Genomic DNA, 19,493 nt, shown 5'->3' with positions numbered 1-19,493 from the left:
CTTTTTGCTTTAAAAAAAAAATAGAAAAGAAAGAAAAAAGAAAAGAAAGAAAAAAATCATCAACTATTTAAAATTTTACCATTTTTTAAGTTTTAAAAACTCCCAATTGTTGGAATTCGAATAAAATAGGATAAGCAAACAGCTAAAGGACATTTTCTTACTTTTTCAAGAAAATAATAAGGTCTGCCATTTAAAAATATCTATAATATCTAAAAGGATGGTGGCTTTTTTCAAGTTTATTTCAAAAGTACTATTGACTTTGAGCTATGCTGACTCAATAAAAAAATAATAATTGGAAGTTATTCGTCTTTCTTTTGGGGACTTCAAAGTGCATTCTTTGCAAAGAAAATAGTTACCTCTACTTCATTACAACCTTTAAGAGGAAGTACCTCTAGTTCCCTGAAATGCAGATGAAGAGCATTTCGGCCCCTACTGATCTCGGCTGTCCTGCAAGTACAAAAAGAGGAAGCCAATTTCTCAAGAAATCGAAGAACTCAAAGAAGGTGCAAACATACTAGCCAACGAAGCCTACAGAACACAGTTGTGCATGCCCAGAATATATTATGTTACATCTTTAATTAAATGAGTACAAAATGAAGAGTGACCAGGTCTAAATGTAGTCTCTCTGCATAAGAGTCTGGAGGTCAGGGAAAAAATGGCTTGATCTGCACTTGGGAGACTAGTGTAAGAAAAATAGTTCAAAGAGGCAGTCAGGGACTCAAATAATTCTTGATCAGAAATCTTCTCCTCCCCCCCCAAAAAAATGAGTCTTTTGTACCCATGGAAAGCCTACTGTATTAGCAAAAACAATAGGGATCCTACAGTGAAAGAAACTTAAAATGTTTTCCAGTTCCCCTTTAAAGAAATGTTGGGGTTCTCTCCTACTCATGCAGGTAGGCCCTTGACAACTAGCTTAAGCCCGTTTTGTTCCAGGCCTAGGTAATTATGGATTGAATTGATCCAATCAATCTTTCTCTTAGTCCCCCTAGTGGCCAATGTAAACATTTAAAAGAAGGCCAAGGAGATCAGGGGTGCAATTTCCAGCAGCAACACTTTCTAGGTAGAGATTCTTAACCAAGACTGAGGTGAAAATTAACACAAAATCATTGCCTAAATTTAACTGTCTAACCTGACAAAAATCTGTATTTAAAACCACATTGAATGCACTCAGTGTATGGCCCCCAGAGACTGAAAGATGGTACCTGGACCAACAACATCAGCATCCCCTCAGAACTACGCCAGAGATACTAAATCGGAAAGTTTGGGAGTAAAACTCAGGCATTTGTGTTTAACAAGTCCTCCAGTAATTCTGATGCATGATAAAGTTCATGAAGCACAGCTCTAGATCACTAGTTGTCTTTTCTCTGGATGCAAATCAGAATTAAGGGGGTCGGGGCGAAAGAGAGGAAGGGAAGAAGAGAAGGAGAACAAAAGAAAGGAGTCTTGTCTCAGACCAATTAAATCAGAATAACTGAAGATGGAGCCCATGATAGGCATTTTTTAAAAAATATCTCACATGGTTCCAGGATAGCCTTGGCTTTTTCCAACTTGAAAGAGCCAAGTGTTAAATTTTCAGGAATTTTGTGAGCTGGTTGTTAAACTGTTAGTAGTTTGAAATCAGTCATGATGGGATAATTTATACCACAGAAATTGGCAAATGCTACAAACCAGGTTTCAGACACCCTACCTCCTGAGAACCAACTGTTAAACATTTATAAGTTCACCACTGGCCAGAGTTGAGAAACACTAGACTAAAGCAAGAATGCCAAATATCTAATTAATTCAGATAGTGCGAATAGTTCTCAATTTTTCCATTAACCTTAAATTCCTTGGGATTCTCATTAAGATTACGAAGATGAACCAAGCAATTCAGTGGCCATAGACTTTAGGAAGGTGGACACTAGCCTCTGTGTAAGAGTGTAACTCTGATTGGTCCAGGTCAACAGCCATGATCCCTTTTCTTTCTCTTCCAGGCACAGGCACAGGAAGCAACTCTGGAATGAGGAAGGTAAGTAAATCTTCTGGGGTACTACTGGAAGTAGCTGCCTTGTCAATGAAGAGATAGATACTCAAGGGAAGACATCATCTCTTTTTGTGCCTCTGAGCATTATAGTGAGGCTTTGACTCGGTATTCCAGCAGCCATCTTGTTTCCATAATGGAGCAGACCTGGTAGAAAGAAGACCTCAGATCTGAGATCTCAGAGCTGAGAGAACCTGGGCACTCCAACGATACTGTTAACTTCCCACTTTCTCACTCCTAGAACTGCTCTATGTTGAGATTTCTTACGTGAAATAATGGCCTTCCCTGAACATATAAGGCTATCTATACAAGATTTTCTGTGACCTGCTACCAAAAGCATCTTAAGTGACACAAATTATTTCAAGTATGAATTTTAATATCTTATTTTCTTTAAACTCTTATTGGAATTTCTAAGTAGCAGAGTAAAGCTTTTAAGTTTTTTCTTTTTAATTTTGCCTCTTCCTTCTGGGTGAACTCATTCGCCCCTTCCTCTGTCCTCTCACCTCATCTGACCCTCAGCCTCCCATGCTTTAGAATCTAAAACAGCCCACTGGTTGTCCTCCTTCCCTCCCCCTGGGCCTTTAATGATCCCCTTCTATCCATCCTGTTTGTAGTGCTTGACCAATATAAAGCCACACTTTCATCATGTCACTTCACTGCCAAGAACCTAAGATGCCGAATGACCTACTTTCTACCACATACAATCTAGGATTTCCAAGGCCCATCAAAACTCCAACCCCACTCTACCTGTTCAATATCATTTCTCATAAGTTCTTAATAGATCCCTTTCTGTACTATACTATCCTCCTCACACACTATTTTGCTCATGCATTTAACCTATCACAAATGTCTTTGTCATGCTCCTTTGCCAAATGCTACCTATCCTTCAAGGTTCCTGATATGCTTAATTTCATGTGTCAGTATGGCTGGCCTAAGGAATGCCGATATTGTGGGATGTACCTGCGAGGGTGTTTCTGGAAGAGATTAGTATTTGATTCAGTAGAAGTAGTGATCAATTGCGGTAGGCATCATCCAATCCATTAGGGATCTAAATAGAACAAAAAGGCAGAGGAAGGGCAAATTTCCTCTCTCTCTTCCTGAGCTCATATGTCCATCTTTCCCTGCCCTTGGACATCAGAGATCTTGGCTCTTGGGCCTTGGACTCCTAGACTTATGCCTGTGCCCCTCCCTAACACCCTTCTCGGGCCTTTGGCCCTGGAGGACTGAATGATACCGACACTTTCCTGGATCTCCAGCTTGCAGACAGATGATCATGGCCTCCATAGCCTCAGGAACCAATTCCTATAATAAACTTCCTCTTACACCTATACCTATATCCATATCTAGAGGTATTATCTAGAGATCTATCTAAAGATATATGTAGATATAGATCCTATTGGTTCTGTTTCTCTGGAGAACCTTGACTAATATAGTACCAATTAAATTTTACCTCCTTCTATCAGCAAGGTCATATAAATCACTTCATTCTGTTATCTTAGCATCAGAATCAGTAATAATAGTTGATACTTATGCCATGAACACAGCATAGTTTAAATATTAGGGAGTGAAGTAACAATTTAATTAATTCTTCATCTTGGTGAAAATTTTAAGATTTCTTTTTTACGCTGCCACAGCATAAGGAACTGTGACTTTAGTTTCCAAATGGGCACAGCTGATTACATATATTTCGGTAATTCTACACTTTCAGAGATTTAACAACTCACACTGCCCAATTTGGGAAATCCCTTTCTCTCAGCCATGCTGATAACCCTTAAGTCCTCTGCTGGTTTTATAATATTAAGTGCCGTTTCCACTAAAAAAGCACACACAAATTATGTCAAAGTATTTACATGGCCTTGTAAATTCAATGAATATTTCTGGGACACTTGCTTCTCTCTCTGAGTCTCTCTCTCTCTCTTTCACATACATACACCCCAGTCTCTATTCATTGTCAGTCACATGGTAGATGCTCAATAAATAACTTTCGATTGATTAAATCGTCTTTTAGCAGTACCAATTTTACCTCCTAGATGTTTCCTGAATTCTTCTACTTCATTCCACTACCACAGTCACCAATCTAGTTTAAAGTCAATGTCTCCTCCTTTTCCTTTATTTGCTTTTGCTCCCCTCATCCATTCTCTACAGAGCAACCAAAGTAACATGTCAAAACCACGTCCGATCCTGATTAAAACATTTCTTCACCAGCTTCCTACTGCTGTAGGCTAAAGGCCAAAGTCATTGTAGTGGGTTCTGGGGATCTCAGGGCTGATCAAGGAAAGAGTCAGGACCAGAAGGTGGCAGTAGGATACAAAATGTTTTATTTGGGTGCAACTTTGACAGGTTGCATGTGAGAGGAAGTCCCTCACAGCATGAACCTTTCCAGAGATAACAGAGGGGCACTACCAGGAAGGGGAAGAGGTTAAGGAAAATTCCCAGGGGAAAGGGGAAATAGGTATCATATATGTAAGCAATGTTGCTCAGCCACAGGGTATGGAAGGCAACAATGGCTTGGAGTCTTTTATAGGCCCCGGGTTTGTCTTGTAAACCTGGCATATGTGGAGTGTAGTTCTGTGGGGTACACAAAACACGCAGGCTATAAATGATTAAAAATATGCTTCCCTGGGCTATGTTCAAAACAATTGAATGTGTTAAAACATTAGTATCCATAGGCTTTAGAGCCAAGGGTCCATGCCTGCAGTGAAAACGTAAACACAGGGCCAGGATGCATGGGTCATCTTTGGATCATGTATGCAAGTCATTAACCAGGCCCTCAGGCTATTCTTCTCTAGTCTCTCTCACACCTCTTTCCCCTTTCCCAGGCTGTTTCCCTCCGGTTCTGGAATTCTGATTTCAAGGACTTCTTACCATATACGCAATATATGCACCCTCACTCTCCCCTCTCCTTACTCACTTTGTATTCATGTTTCAGAGCCCATTGCTCTTCCTCAAAGAAGCATTTCCATAATGCTGTGATTAGATCAGACACTACTATTAAATGCTTTCACAGTGCCAGGTGCCCTAGTGCTGTGCACTTATCTCGGCCATTCATTGTGAATGGTGCTCTTAATTTCTGCTTTCCTGCTAGGATTAAAATTCCCTGCATTTGGCACAGTGATTAACACACAGTAGATAAACAAAAAATATTTTTGGATAAATGCAAAAAAAAAAAATGTGCCTGAAGAAAATAGAGAATGGTTTATAAAAATAATCAATAACCTGGATAATGTGTAAATGTGGAATCAAATTTCTATTTTTCTTTGTTATTAAGTGATGCATTTGTTTAAAAACATTTTCCATCCAGGCTCATTTAAAATTCTTAAATATTTCCATCCAGGTTTATTAGAATTTTTAAACCTTTACCCAAGACTTACCACTATAAAACCCTTTATTTATAATATGCCATCCCAGGGAGTCAATTACACTTTCAAATAGTATCATGTAAATCACTGAAAACTGAATAATACTGGAGAAATCCATGATACTATTTAAAGTCAAATTATATGCCAGCTAAAGAATTTAACAGGGAAGAATTTGGTCTGTAAAGGAATATAAGCGCCAAGTTTAAGTGAATATTAAGTATTCTATTTATATTGGCAAGACAATTCTAAGTCACCTTACTGGCCTTGCTAAAAGTCTTTTGGAAGATGAGAATTAAGGGGAGAAAAACAGCCTCATGATGTTACTTTTGTGAGCTTGAATATAAGTTAAGATTAAGCTATTAAAATTTTTTATCAACAGTTCCTTTACTACAATATTTAACCGAAACTCATATTTCTATGCAAATCTAGTGACTGAATGGCAGGTCACTTTGGTTTAAAAGAACTTAATCATTTTCAATTTTATAAAACTCATCCATAATTGTTAAAGAACACTGGTCGTGCTCTTACATAAAGTATGATGCAATGTTTACACTATAATATTTTAAAGAACATAATGCTGAATATTTTAAATCACTTTTGGTAGTGGTCTACATTTCTACTCACAAGTTATTAAGATGTAATGCAATTTAAAGATCTGAGTTTTATGTAAAAAATATATCAGTCAACTCAAATGAACTCTTGTTCTCAATGACATATTATCCTCTAATTAAATCAGCTAAGATAACTCTGTTTGCAAGGATCATTCTAAAATTAATTCCCAAATTAAGAGTTTAACAAGTGGCACTCCTAATAGCCCTGATTTTAGATTGCTTTGATAACTGGAATTAATGTGATTCTTTTAGAAATCTAGTGACTTGACAAATGATTTTTTTAAAAAATTTGAAGTTCAACTAACTCATTTATACCTCACACTGTTTTTCAAATTATTTTAGAGCATCAGCCAACTAAACAGAGGGCAAGAAAATCAGAAATCTGTGAAGCAGGGAGATAAATGGAAATTAAGTAATTCATCCCCAACTAGAATATTTAATATATCTGTAAAAAAAGTGAGAGTTATCAAAAACTATTTTTCCATTTATAATAAGGCGATAGCTGCATGAAAACTGAGGGTAAAAAAGATTTGTTTTAATGGCAAATGTATTAACTAAGTTGGAAGGACAGTTTCCCTGGGAAGCCCACCAAAGAAAGAAAAGAACTGTTGGACAAAAGCCAGGTAAAATGAAGCATTACATATTTTCAAATATAAAACCAATAAAGAAGGACTAAAAACATGTCTAATATATCAACAGAGTATAAGTTCTTTATTTTTAATTTTAGACTTTAAGATTTTTTTGATTTTTGAGATGAACTGATATCAAAGAGATGAAGAATTTAATATTTTCTTAATATCTAGCAGTAGTCTAACTCTCAAAATACCTGAGACAGAAGCAGCAAACTGAATATTGAGAACAGTTAGTTTTATATTTTTTTCCTAATCTGTGGAGAGAAAATTCCCTCCTCCTTTTGTCCCCATGATAACTTCTTATAATAAACTTTGTTGGATTAAACTAATATTTCAGTAGGCCCAGTATTTGGGCGGCGGCGGGGAGGAGGAGGTGGACATGTTCTTTAGTTTCCACCTCTTATATAACCACATCTATACAAACAAAATGATTGGGAAAATAAGTACACAGTTTAGTGGTGGTAGAGTGGCCAATTCCTGAGAACATAAAATCCAAAGTCAAATGATTTTTAAGAACTGTAGATGTTGCAAGTAAATAAAAAATATTCAGCATGAATTTTGAGGGAAAACATATGGTGACAATACCAAGCTATATACACTATTAGATGAGAAAAGAACTAATTTTACATGCATTCATTTAATGAATACATAATGGGAATGGGCATGATTAAGTCTAGGGACTCATAGTGCCTGGATCTGAATTCTAGCCTCTTGTTTTGCGGAGTCATTCTTGGGCAATTATTTAAGTTATTTAAGTTTCTCTGTTGCTCAGTCTTTTCATCTATAAAATGGGGAGAATGAAAGCATCTACTAGTTATTAGAAGGAGTCAATAAGGCAACGTTTAATGCTTTAAAACTAAGTAATGTTTTCAAATAGGTGTCGGGCATATAGTAATTTCTATATAAGAGGTTGTTAAATAAAGTTGTATTTGGTAATTAATGAAAACACTGAACAGGTAGACCAAAGTTACCACTAGTTAGCTACGAAGTATTATAATAAATGACTCCAAGAAAGCTCAAAGCATAAAACAGTGGCACAGTATGCCTCAAATAACATTTCCTGAATTGTCCATACTTTTAAGCAGAAGCTCTTTTCAGCTATGGAGTCCCTTTAGAAGTTCAGAGCCTTCAAGATGAGTCGGGTTGGAAAATGAGATAATATTACTGATGCTCAAAGAAAGGATGATCTTTGATCAGAATAACAGTCCTACAAAAAACTTGACAATCCACCGCTTGGTATCTTCCCAGAAGATAGAATAAGAGAAAATAAGCAAGCACACTGTGAAGGCTTTTGGCTAGATATCTGGAAACATTTTGATACCACAAAAATTACTAAAGTATTAGAATGGATTGCTGAGAGGGACTCAAGAGTCTACCCCTTTGGAGGTCTTTCAAACAAGAACAGATAGTCTATCTGATCTGCCTGGGATGCTTTAAAATCAAGGCTGAGTGAAGATTAATGGTGCAAACTCCCTCTTGAAGGCCTCCTCCTTCCCAAGCACTCCCTGAGAGTGTAACTTTATATATTACCCATCACAGTTCTTCATCTGTTGAGTCTGAAGAACTCCCTTTTATCCTAGAATAGAAAAGGGCAACACTATTTCACTATTGTGAGTTCTGAGTAAAACTTTAATAATGTCATGATGAAACATAATGTCCTTATTACTTTTCAGTTATTTTATCAGGCAAGCTACCTGCAAATATCTTTCAATGAGAAACAGATCTCATGAATCTAAATTCTGAACAGCAGTTCCTTTAAGTTGAGGTTCACTAGCAGATGAATGGCATATGCCATTTCTCAAGCAAACCATTAAAAGTCCAAACAAGGTAAAGGATGAAAAGAAGTTTGAAGAAAGGAAAATCACCATATATTAGATAATTACATGTAAATTGTTATCAGGAACTAGGGAGGAGAGGAAGACTATGTTTATTTAATAAAGGGACATATTTCCTAAGTGATAATTTCAACAGTAATAGGTAGCACTGAGTAACGCAGACTTTGAAAAAAAGTGTCTTTATTATGTAATTATCTTACGATTCATTTATTTTCTTATCAGATGTGCTTGTAACCACACAGTGACCTGTATCTTGATAATTTCCATCAGTATCAAAGGACACCAGGGTTATGGCAAAGTCAATAGTACCGTTAGTCCTAGAAAGTGAGTTTAACAAAACTGCACACATTTTAAAAATTCATAGCTATTTAACAAGCACTGTAATTGTCAAGGGGTGGAGGGAAAAGGCAAAAAAACAAAAGAGGAAAAAAAACCTGTAGTTAAAAATCTGCTGAAGACTTTATTTTAACCTCTGCAAATTTACTTTCTCAGGTAAGCAAATGGTAACTACAGAAATCTTTAAACTGAAAACTTTCACCTTGATATTAAGGAGATTTGCATCATGGTAAGCACGAACCGTAGTCTTCAGGAAGTCCCATTATCTACTAAAAATTACTGAAGCAATTTAAAAATACTTAATTTCCTTCTTTGAGATATCTGATCTGAAATCATGTTGGGAAATATCTGTGTGTTTAAAAGATTCAGTTTGAAAAAGCCCAGATTAGAGGAGTAAAAGTTTCTAAAAGAAGGGATCCATGCTACAAACCTTTTAAAAGTTGAGTTCCCTGAGATTTGAGGAGGGAAAAAACGCAAAGCTGATCCTTATCAATTAATTAAAAAGAATAAAATAACAGTAGACAAAAAGGGAAGGAGCGTTAAGAAACTTAAGGAGCTGTAGGGGCAGCTGGTCTCTATTCACCGATTAACAAAATAAGGAGTTCTGGAAAAGGGAGAAGTGACAGGTTTAGAAAAGTAGTCTTATAATTCACCGCAGGTTCCGCCTTGGACTCACGAGAGGCTGGCTATGTCTGGCTCAGAATTGAAAAAAGCTCTCTGTATATAAAGCTGTTATAACGTGATGTGTGAGCTATTTTTTTCAATACTTGAATTGATATAAATGAGTTCATTTCAATATAAGTAAAAACCCTCACTTGTAGAGTTTGTAAATCAGCCGTAATAAAACAGCAATTCCACTATGTAGCGAAACTGTGATCTTTCAAAAATCTGTAAAAAAGCTTTTCATCTGTCCACCAGCTCTTTGGCAAAACGCAGACACTGGTGGAAATTCAGCGTTTTGACTCGACCACCTGAGGTCATTGAGGACTTCAGCTGCCGGTTATGAGCAGCCCGCGCCCTCCCAGCATCTCCTGGCCTCTCTAAGCCTCTCTCGGTTCTGTTCTCTCGCAGCTACAGGATTATCTCTCCCCGACACGTTTCATTCACAGAGCCACAGAGAAACTCGGATTCGGTTGGAGCAAAGAGCCGGAAAACACGCACCCTGGCTGCTTCGCAAGTTGTTGGAGACCAAGCGCTACCCACACACTGGCGCCGAGAGAGCGGGTGGGGGCTTAAGAGCTCTCCGTGGAAGAATGCTAGTGGCGAGGCACGCGGGGGACACGAGGTCCACGGACCCTGAGACCAATCCACTACGGAGTCACTACTGAGCTTAAGTTGGCTCAGCTGCCTAGAACCGGCGGACGAGGCCGCTGCGCCGGGTGGCTGGGATGTCCCCCCAACCAGAAGTGACCAACAGCTAGCAATCGGGGAAGCACTGAGGAACCGTATCAGGAAAGCCCGCCCCAAATCTGAAACAGGCAGCCCTTGAACTCCCCAAACCAGCCCGGAACTGCGGACATGGGGAGGCCGAGTCCACCGGTGGGGGCTCCCCCAACCTCGCCCGCCCCCGGCCGGGACGCCGCACGCTCTGCCTCCCCGAACCGGAGAAAATGGATCAAGGGGCTAGGGGAGCCCTCCGCGTCTCTCCACCGCCCCCGCCAGCGCAAGCGCGGGAGTGGAGAAGGCGCCACTCAGACTGTGGCGCTGAGCAAACTGCGGCCACAGTTCTCCCAAGTTTGCCCGAGCGAGAGGCGCGGAGTGGGCGCCTCGCTGGGCGATCTGCCCTCGCGCTGCGGCCACCCGGGAATGTCCTGGGCTCCCCGGCCCGCCCGGCGGGAGCCAACAACCAAGGGGGCGCAAGGGCGCGAGAGCAGAGAAGCAAGGAGGGAGGGAAGGCGGGCGCTCCCGCGTGTGCACACAATGAGGCAGCTGAGACGCACACCTTCCCCCGCGGGAGCAGCCGCGGGAGCATCCGCGGTCCAGCGCAGAGGTGCGGCGTCATGGAGAGCCCTGACCGAAAGTGAACACCAGCAACTCAGCAACAGGGGGAAGGCGGAGGGCGCCGGGCGGCCCAGTGGGACGTGCGGCCGCGGAGGGCTGCAGCCTGCCCCGGCCGCGCGCCCGCGCTTACCTGCGATCTCCTGATAGGGAATGTCCGCCAGGCTGAATCCTTTGGCACCGTACGCCTGGCGGACCTCGCCGCAGCTCCGCGCCTTCACATCCGCCCGGGCCGGGAGTGACAGCAGCAGCCCGGAGAGGGGAAGAATCACAGCCCCGATCCAAGAAGGCATGGTGCAACATGCAAATCCAGCTCGGTGAACCCCACGGCCCGTGCGCTCTTCACCTTGCCCCTCAAGCCGAAAGCCCGCCAGAGCCAGCGGCGCGCTCCTCGCCGCTGCCCAGCGTCACCCCCTTCCGCCAGCCGAGGGGACGAGCAGCGCAGCCCTCTGGACTGCGCTCAGCAAACTTTTATAAGCCAGATGGAGGATGGCAAGCCAACCAGGGCTGGTTGGGAAAGCAGCCGCTTGCTCCTCTAGCCCCCCAGATCGAAAACGGTGCAATAAAAACGGGAAAGAGAAGGAAAAGAAATGTTTCAAAAACCACCATGGGGTTTCAGAGCTGCGATCCGAGTTCCGAGCCTCAGAATCCTAGAGCGCTGGGAGCTCGGCTCGCCGAAGTGTGCAGCGAAGGTGGGAACGCGCGCCGGCACTCCCGAGAGGGAGGTGGACAGGCGAGCGTGAGTGTGTGTGCGCGCGTGTGTGTCCGTGTGAGCGCGGGCTTCTTGGGGATGTGTGTGCGTGGAGGTATGTGTTGGGGATATACGGGTTTCAGGGGAAACCTCAGCTTCATACAGACCGAAGGAGCCTGTGAGAGTCCTCCAGAAATAGGAAGACAGAAATCCTGGAGGCAAGAGGGAAGGAGAAAGGAGGGGAGAGGGAGAAACGTGCTACACAGAGCACAGCCGAAATCAGAGGCTGAGTCGAAGGCAAAACCTGGACTGGATCTATTTCTACTTGGTAGAAGAAAAAAGAGGCGGGGGTGGGGGGGATGGACAACGTTCCTGTTTTCTCATCAGTTCACATCCTTCATATTGATCCAAAATGCTACCTTTAATAACTAGAAACAATGTAATCAATCTAGAAACAATGTTTTTAAGTCGTTGACTCATATGTTATTAAACTATATTTTTTGTGGGCGTAAAGAGCAGTGCTATTTCAATTGTTGCTCTTAATATATTCATGACCTACTGAAACACAAAGCCAGAGTAGAGATAAACATATAGGGGAACCCTTCAATAGCAGAGCACAATCACCGGTCTAATTAATTGTCTAATTTCGGTTTGGCTTTGTTTATTTTTATTTTCTAAGAACAGATAGTTCGTGCACACATCAGAGACCAGAAGGATTTTTTTTTTATTTTTTAATATTTGATTCTGGGCTCAAAAATTTCCCCCGTTTTAATTTCAAATGTTCCATAATCTTGGATCAGAAATAACTGTTTAGGTTTCCAGCGTATAGAGGAACAAGGAGGCTAAGAAGACAAACCAGAGCACAGAAGCAATGGGAAAATGAGAGCGGGGGAGGGGGGAGGAGTGTCAGTGGGATGCCTGATGGAAGATATTGGGGAAAGACGTGATACCTCCTTTCTCTCTCCCCAAATGATCTCACCTGCTAGACTTAACACTTTTTCCAAGTTACCAGAATTCTCAAGTGGAAAACCAATTCATTTTCTTCTTCTTGTCTTACACTCAAGTTCTGTGAAATGAAATAGAAGTGAAAACTCAGGGCTGGCTAATTTCCATTGACTTTCTTATTTTAATGAACACACTGAACTCTGCTAGGGGTAAGTCTGTGTTGAAACCCAAAGTACCTGCAACTACTAAGGTAGTTAAATCCAAGACGAAAAAAAAAAAAGAAAGGTAATGCATACTCACTTGTGTGGCCATATGTATACTAGTCCAGCATATTATTCAGAAATTAATATAGAATAGTGTCCAGTTTTATGCAGCTCACCTATAAAGCTACAAATAAGGATACTTTTGGATAATGGCTGTTGATGACCGGAATGACTCATGGAATTTAAGTCATTCTATTTTTTATCACTATCAGTCATAATCATCTTCATCATCATAACACATTAGGTACTTTGCTTCCTCTCTTTAATAAATCCCTCCTCTCTTAATCCACCAAAAAGACTCTCAAATTTAAGATCTAACTTCATTTAAGCAATGCAAATCCTTTAAAAATGTTGTCTTATTTACAAAGGGACTTGTCCTTCACATGTTCATATCTAAACATGTCTTGGAAAACAACAGTCACAATACACGTTTTTTCTCTTAAAATTTTAGCATAATTTTTCCCTTCATTATAATTGTGCTGCTGGATTAGATATTGCTGTAGCCAAGTCAATATTTCTATGATATTTGACATGACCTCCTTCAAACTTCTGTTTCTATCATAGTCATGTGATCTGGATTATACAACCCAGAGGAAGGGGGCAATTACACATATAACTTATTCTATTATTTCACACTAGGACTCATAATTTACCCTGACCCTAGTAATACATAGCAGATAATGCAATAAAAAGGACATTTGAGGTAAAGGAAGAACGGGCAAAACATAGTATATGTGGTTTAAATTGTTTAAAATTCAGTCAATCATTAAGTATTTAATGAGCATTCTGTACAACTATACAGCATTGGGTTATTGCACATAGTCCCTATGCTTATAAAATGTCCTTAGTATTTGTGGCAAGACTAGTATATGGAAATAATTATAACTAAAGCATAAATAGATTAGTTTAATCTCAGGAGGGTGAAACAATTTAGGGTAGGATTGTGAACTCTAAATAATTTGCTTTACTGGTGCTCTCAAATCCTTCTTGGTCTACTTGTTGGGTAATGTAGCACTGTTTGAAATGATGTGCAAAACACATGTCAGCTAAGAGCAGCAGCAGATTCTAGATGATGTATTAAAATGAGCATTGAATGTCTTAGAAATTCATAGAAGAGGCCTGACTAGAAACAAGAGAACTCATTTTAAGAAATTGGCATTTGGTATAGACAGAAATGTTAAAAGACCTGAACTTCAGTGGTAATGTTTATATTGCATGTAATAAGATAAAAGTTAGAACACTGGAGAACATCAAACCAGAGGAGACAAACAAATAGAAGCAAGAGACAGGTGATAGGAGAAAGAGAACTCAGCCACAATGGTAAAGGTTTCAGATGATTGAGACCAGAATAGGCGGACAGTGAATGAAAAGATGGTGAAGAAAAACTTTGCAAAAAGGATTAGCATGATTTGGTCCTTAGTACACACACCTATATATATATACATGTACATATACATATACATATACATATACATATACATATACATATACATATACATATACATAAAATTGTGAGCCTTTTGGGGAAAATATGGTATATTTACTAGGACAATAAAGACCTTTATTTATACGACACTTTCATATACCAGTTGTTTTTCACAACATGCCCTTCTGGGCATAAGATAAATGGAACCTCAGAGACTTTGAGTCATAGAGAGGAAAAGACTGAGTCTTAAGAAGCAGCCATAGTTGATAGGTAAACAGAGCTGCTTCTGTCAGTTGCCTACTCCATGGCCATCTGCTCTTGTTCCTCGCTACCTAAGACTGATTGTTTTGGGGGGAGCATTGTGCCAACACCAGGGGGTGAATCACAATTTGTCTAGGCCAGTCATGGCAATCATTTTTTTTTTCTTCCCCATTAAATAGTGTGGGGGTAGGCATAAGGCCTGTTTCTAACCAATAAACTGTAAAGAGATTTCTGAGAAATATGTTTCCTTATTAAAGGACAGAAGTCTAGGAGCAGAAAAGTCTTTTTACTCCAGCCTCCTGCCTTCTTATAGCTGGATGGTCGTGGCGTGACTAGGAGACAAGAGATTGCTAACAGACAGATAATGACAGAACAGAAGGATGAAAAAATATCTAGATTCTCTGATTTCCTGTTTGAGTCACCAAATCAGCCCTGAGACTGCCAACCTCCGGACTCCTGGTTAAACAAACCATAAATAATCCTTATAGTTTATGCCACTGTCAGTTGGCCATTTTACTGTTTATAAATGAAAGCAATGCAAATGAAAGCAAACTAAAGGAAGAACAAGTGAAAGTGAAGGCAAGAGATAGAGATTAGTTGCAAATGTAAGAAGAGAACAAAAATTAGGGAACATCTTGGAATCCAAGTTAGGAGAAGATTTTTAGACGCAAAACATACCCCATACAGCAAGGACAAGAAAGATGGAGAAAATGGTACTTGGATGATGATAAACAGGCTTATGCAAACTTCAAGAGAAACATTTTAGTAAAGTATTGAAGTAATGAAGTGGATGCCAGACCACATGGAATTGTATAGATAGAAAATATGTGATGGCATTACAATGAGTTAAATGCTATTTTAATTTTTCACATTTATTAATGATCCAGAAATCTACTGTCCATTGCTTCTAAGCGAGTTTCATGTCTAGAAATACATCTTAGGTTATTAAGTACATTTAAATATCAGGTAACAAAATATTTACATACTTTCAAAAATTGCTGTTAAGACCACTCCTCTGCCTTAGAATAATCTTGGCAAATGGAATACTGGCTAACCTTCATTTTATACCATCATTAGAAAAGCTTATGAAGAGGGTGGAAAGAATATTGGAACATCAGGAATAGATGATTACAGCATAGTACCTCTATGTGGAAGGGGTGAAGTGGTCATCAGAATGCTTTCTAGAAGATTCTAAAACTGCAGGGAAAGAATCAGAGACTAGACATAGAGATTGAAATTCAATATGATCTTAACTGGTAGGATGATTTTAAATATTTCTCTTTCTTATCTGCATTTTATAATTTCTCTACAGGAGAAAGTTATTGTTTTAAAATGAGTATGTCACACTTCTAAAATGAAAATGTTAACATTGCTGTCATGTTTTATAAAAAGGCCTTACCATTATCTCATATATGTAAAACAATTGGGTATTAATACTTTTCTTAATAAGGTATGAAATTTTGTTTTTAATTTTTTTTTAACATTGAATTAAAAAAGAAAAAGAAAAACTACAGAACTTACTATTTTTTTGCTCAGTTATACCAATTCATGAATGAGAAACTGGATGAATTTTAGTATGTTTTTTTTCCTTTGTGTGTTTAGATCAAGAAGGACAAATAAGTTCAAATGAAATCTTATGAAAACAAGAGAATAGACTTCAAGTGTCTATTCCACATCTCAGCTTGGCACAAATCAAAATCGCTTAGTTAACCTGCCTCTTGAAAAACAGGGCCTGTAATGAAAAAGCTGTCAAAAATCTAACAACAGTAGCTCTGCCAGGTGCCTGGATAATGGGAAGTTTGCTGTATTACAGAGGGGAAAAAAAAGTATACTTAAGTGAATAATAGACAGAAATGGTTAAAATAATGTTTTATTTTTCTTAGCAAGTTTTATATCCAATCAAAGCCTAATAGTCCATTCAACATTTATTAAGCCCTAAGAAAATACCTAGTATTAATGTTAACCAATTAAAATTACATCTTTAGGGCAATGGAGAACCAACTGGGTTGCTAATGACCTATTGGGGAAAATCAAAAACACTGAGGAACAACAGATTCTTCTTGTCTTGCCATATTCTTCTAAGACTCTGAAGCCAGAGCTATTTGGCTTCAGAGGAGAGAATCATGTGATCCGCTTAATCAGATTTCCCCTTAATAGTTACGTCAAGATTTAGCCAAGAGAATTGAAAGAACTTTGATTATTTAATTATATTTAGTTTTCATATATGAGGAAACTCAGACAAAAAAGTATTTCATGTATTTTTGAGCACTGTTCATATTTACTTGAACTACTACTAACAATCATCAAGAAAGTATAGGTAGGAAATATGGTATTACAATGATTTAAAATGCTATTTTAATTATTCATATTTATTAATGATCCACAAAGCTACTCTTCATTGATTCTAAGTGAGTTTTATGCCTAGAAATACATCTAAGGTTATTAAGTACATTTAAATATCAAGTAACAAAATATTTACATACTTTCAAAAATTGATGTTAAGACCACTTCTCTGTCTTAGAACAATCTTGGCAAATGGAATACTGGCTAACCTTCATTTCATACGATCATTAGAAAAGCTAATTATACATAAGTAAGCGAGTTTCATTTTGAATTTACGACACAATATTAATAGTTACCTTCAACAAAGTCACTGTGTAAAATACACGTGTTTTTGAAGTGTTTCTGAATGAGAAATATAAATGGAAAAGAGTGACACAAATGAAAATCCTATTGCAGATTAATAAACTTGCATTTTTGTAGTTCACAAAAGATCATTTAACCAGTCTTGTTATAAATACAGATATTAATGTTATGAGAGATGATTCTGTAGCTAAGCAGTAATTTGACATATCTAGATTATTGGACATGGATCTTGGCAGTCACTACTCTAGTTCTTTTGCTTTTGTGAAAGATGAATGGAGCTTTGCGTAGTTTCAGATCATCTGGCACCATAAACAATGACATTCCTTAAGGCAAGTAGATGACAACACAGGCTCATTTGGCAGGGGATTTGGCTCTTCACATGTTACTAACTTTCGTCAACGAAACTCTTTAACTCTCTTTATTAAAATGATTTCTCAGATTTAAAAAAAACTCGCTTAATTAACTATCATTACTTATTTCGACATTAAGTAAACAGTACAACATACTTGTTTTTTAGGAAAAAAACTGATGATGAACTCATAAAATGTTACTGTCATTATCAATTTTGCTATATACAGGGCTCTGCTCTTTTAACTTTAGTTTAGAAGGACCCAACTCTGAAGGAACAGCAAAGTAAATTTGATTAAGCTTTTTTTCTAAACCTAATATCTCTTCATAAGAAGAGGATGAAACAAACAAAAAGCTACTTGAATAAGAAAATTATAAAAATTGTTTGATTAGAATTACAAGAAATTTCAAAAGACATTAATGTGATTAAAACTTGCTAGATCATATTTTGACACAAAATTACTTGTAGTAATGAGAGGCAATCTGAATATTCTAAAATTCAATAATCAGCATATTCTAAGCTTTTAATTGGGGGAATTTTCTAAAAAACTTCAAAACATAATGATTAAATCCATTCAATTTTATCATGTTACATAGACACTAGCAAGAAAAAAATAGTGAAAATTTTAAATGAATTCTGCTTCATACACTGGTACATACAAGTCAATAAAATTTCTTTGTTGAATATTCTACTTTGAAGCAGAATTATTTTCTTTGTGGAAAGCTGATGGAAGGGGTTAGAGGCAATGTTCTTGAGGCCAAGCGATCAGTTAGCTCTTCTCTGTTCAGTGGATACAGCTCACATATCCCAGCTAGAAACTATTCAAAGAAAGAAAGGAAGAGCGGGTAGGAAAAAATAGCCAGCTTGTACTAATATATAATTCTACAAAATAAAACTCAAAGTCCTAGTGCAACCAGGAGAATAGTGTCAATCTAGTAACATATCAATAACTTCATTAATAAATTTTACTTTATCCTATGACAAAAATTATAATCTTGTTATTTAGTGATCTCATTTGAAGAGGCCAGGATGATTCTTAAAAAAAAAAAAAAGTAACTGACTCTTTTATGGTGAATATCATCTCTTAGATAAGTTACAAGGATAATGTTTTCAATGATAATTCTTATTTATATAGCTTTTTAAACTCTACTATTCACATTCATTGTTGGAATGAATATACATGGACATCAGAAGTACCAAAAGAAAACTGCTTCCAAAATTAGTCATTACTCTGAATAATAAATACAAGAAATTAGTAATAAAATATGTCTCCTACTAAGTCAGGAAAACAGTTTCTCAATGTGGCCAGACAAATCCTGTAACATATTCTCTGTCAATGCTAATATTTTCAATTAAGAGTTTTATGCATAAGTTTTTTTTTTAGTTTAGATTACATAAAGTGTTCACAAACGTATTCTCATCTTTCACATAGAGAAAAATTTCTTAACCAGTCTCTGGCTACCCTATACTCCACTGGGCCACATTTTAAAAGATCAGTAAATGCTAAGGAAAAGTAATAAATTATTAAGTTTACAGCCTGCATAACGAATACGAAATAGCAATAATTTTAAAATCTATGGTTAAGAAAATAGCATGGTAAGTCAAAATCTAAACAAGGTTAATTCCACTGAATTTATATAAAACATTTGTAGTTAACAGCCTCTATTCTTTATCAGCCATGAGAAAGTAGGATATATTTAATTTCATATAAAATATTATGTTTTTCCTTGAATAATATGGCCTTATTTGTCATCACAGCCTGAATTCACTTCCAAGCAATCGTTTCTACACTTGCCTCTATGTGAACTTCACACCTTTTATTACATTTCAGGGGAAATAGTTAAATGTTTGTGATAGAGTACACCTAGTACATTTTTTAAGTTACTTGGAGAAAAGGAAAAGTCTACACTTGGAAGTTGGAAGTTCCACCCACTAACGATCTGTTTCCAGGGAGGCGTCTAAAGCAAGCAGAGAAGCAGGCAGCAATGAGCCTTCAGTTTTCTCCTGATGTTCATTTGCAATCATAGCCAATCAATGTTGAGAACATTACTAAGCAGTCCGGTGCTCTTTGCTTTTAATTGGTAAACTATCTTCCAAAAATAACATCTTCGGCTTCACAAC

The 19,493-nt window shown here is 38.0% G+C and overlaps 1 protein-coding gene across 1 annotated transcript in view; it reads right to left on the bottom strand.

Moving 5' to 3' along the window:
• Positions 1–11,715, bottom strand: part of GPC6 (glypican 6) — a 984,775-nt gene extending 973,060 nt beyond the window's left edge. The window contains exon 1 of the mRNA XM_039837677.1: positions 10,925–11,715. Coding sequence (XP_039693611.1) covers positions 10,925–11,084 — 160 coding nt within the window. The 5' untranslated portion in view covers positions 11,085–11,715. The remainder of the gene's footprint in view (positions 1–10,924) is intronic.
• Between the last annotated feature and the right edge of the window lie 7,778 nt (positions 11,716–19,493).

This window comes from Pteropus medius, unplaced genomic scaffold (genome assembly GCF_902729225.1).
Source record: "Pteropus medius unplaced genomic scaffold, Ma_sr-lr_union100, whole genome shotgun sequence".
In the NCBI taxonomy this organism is placed as follows: Eukaryota; Metazoa; Chordata; class Mammalia; order Chiroptera; family Pteropodidae; genus Pteropus; species Pteropus medius.
The sequence above is the reverse complement of the archived record's forward strand: the minus strand, read 5'-3'. Positions and strand labels throughout refer to the sequence as shown.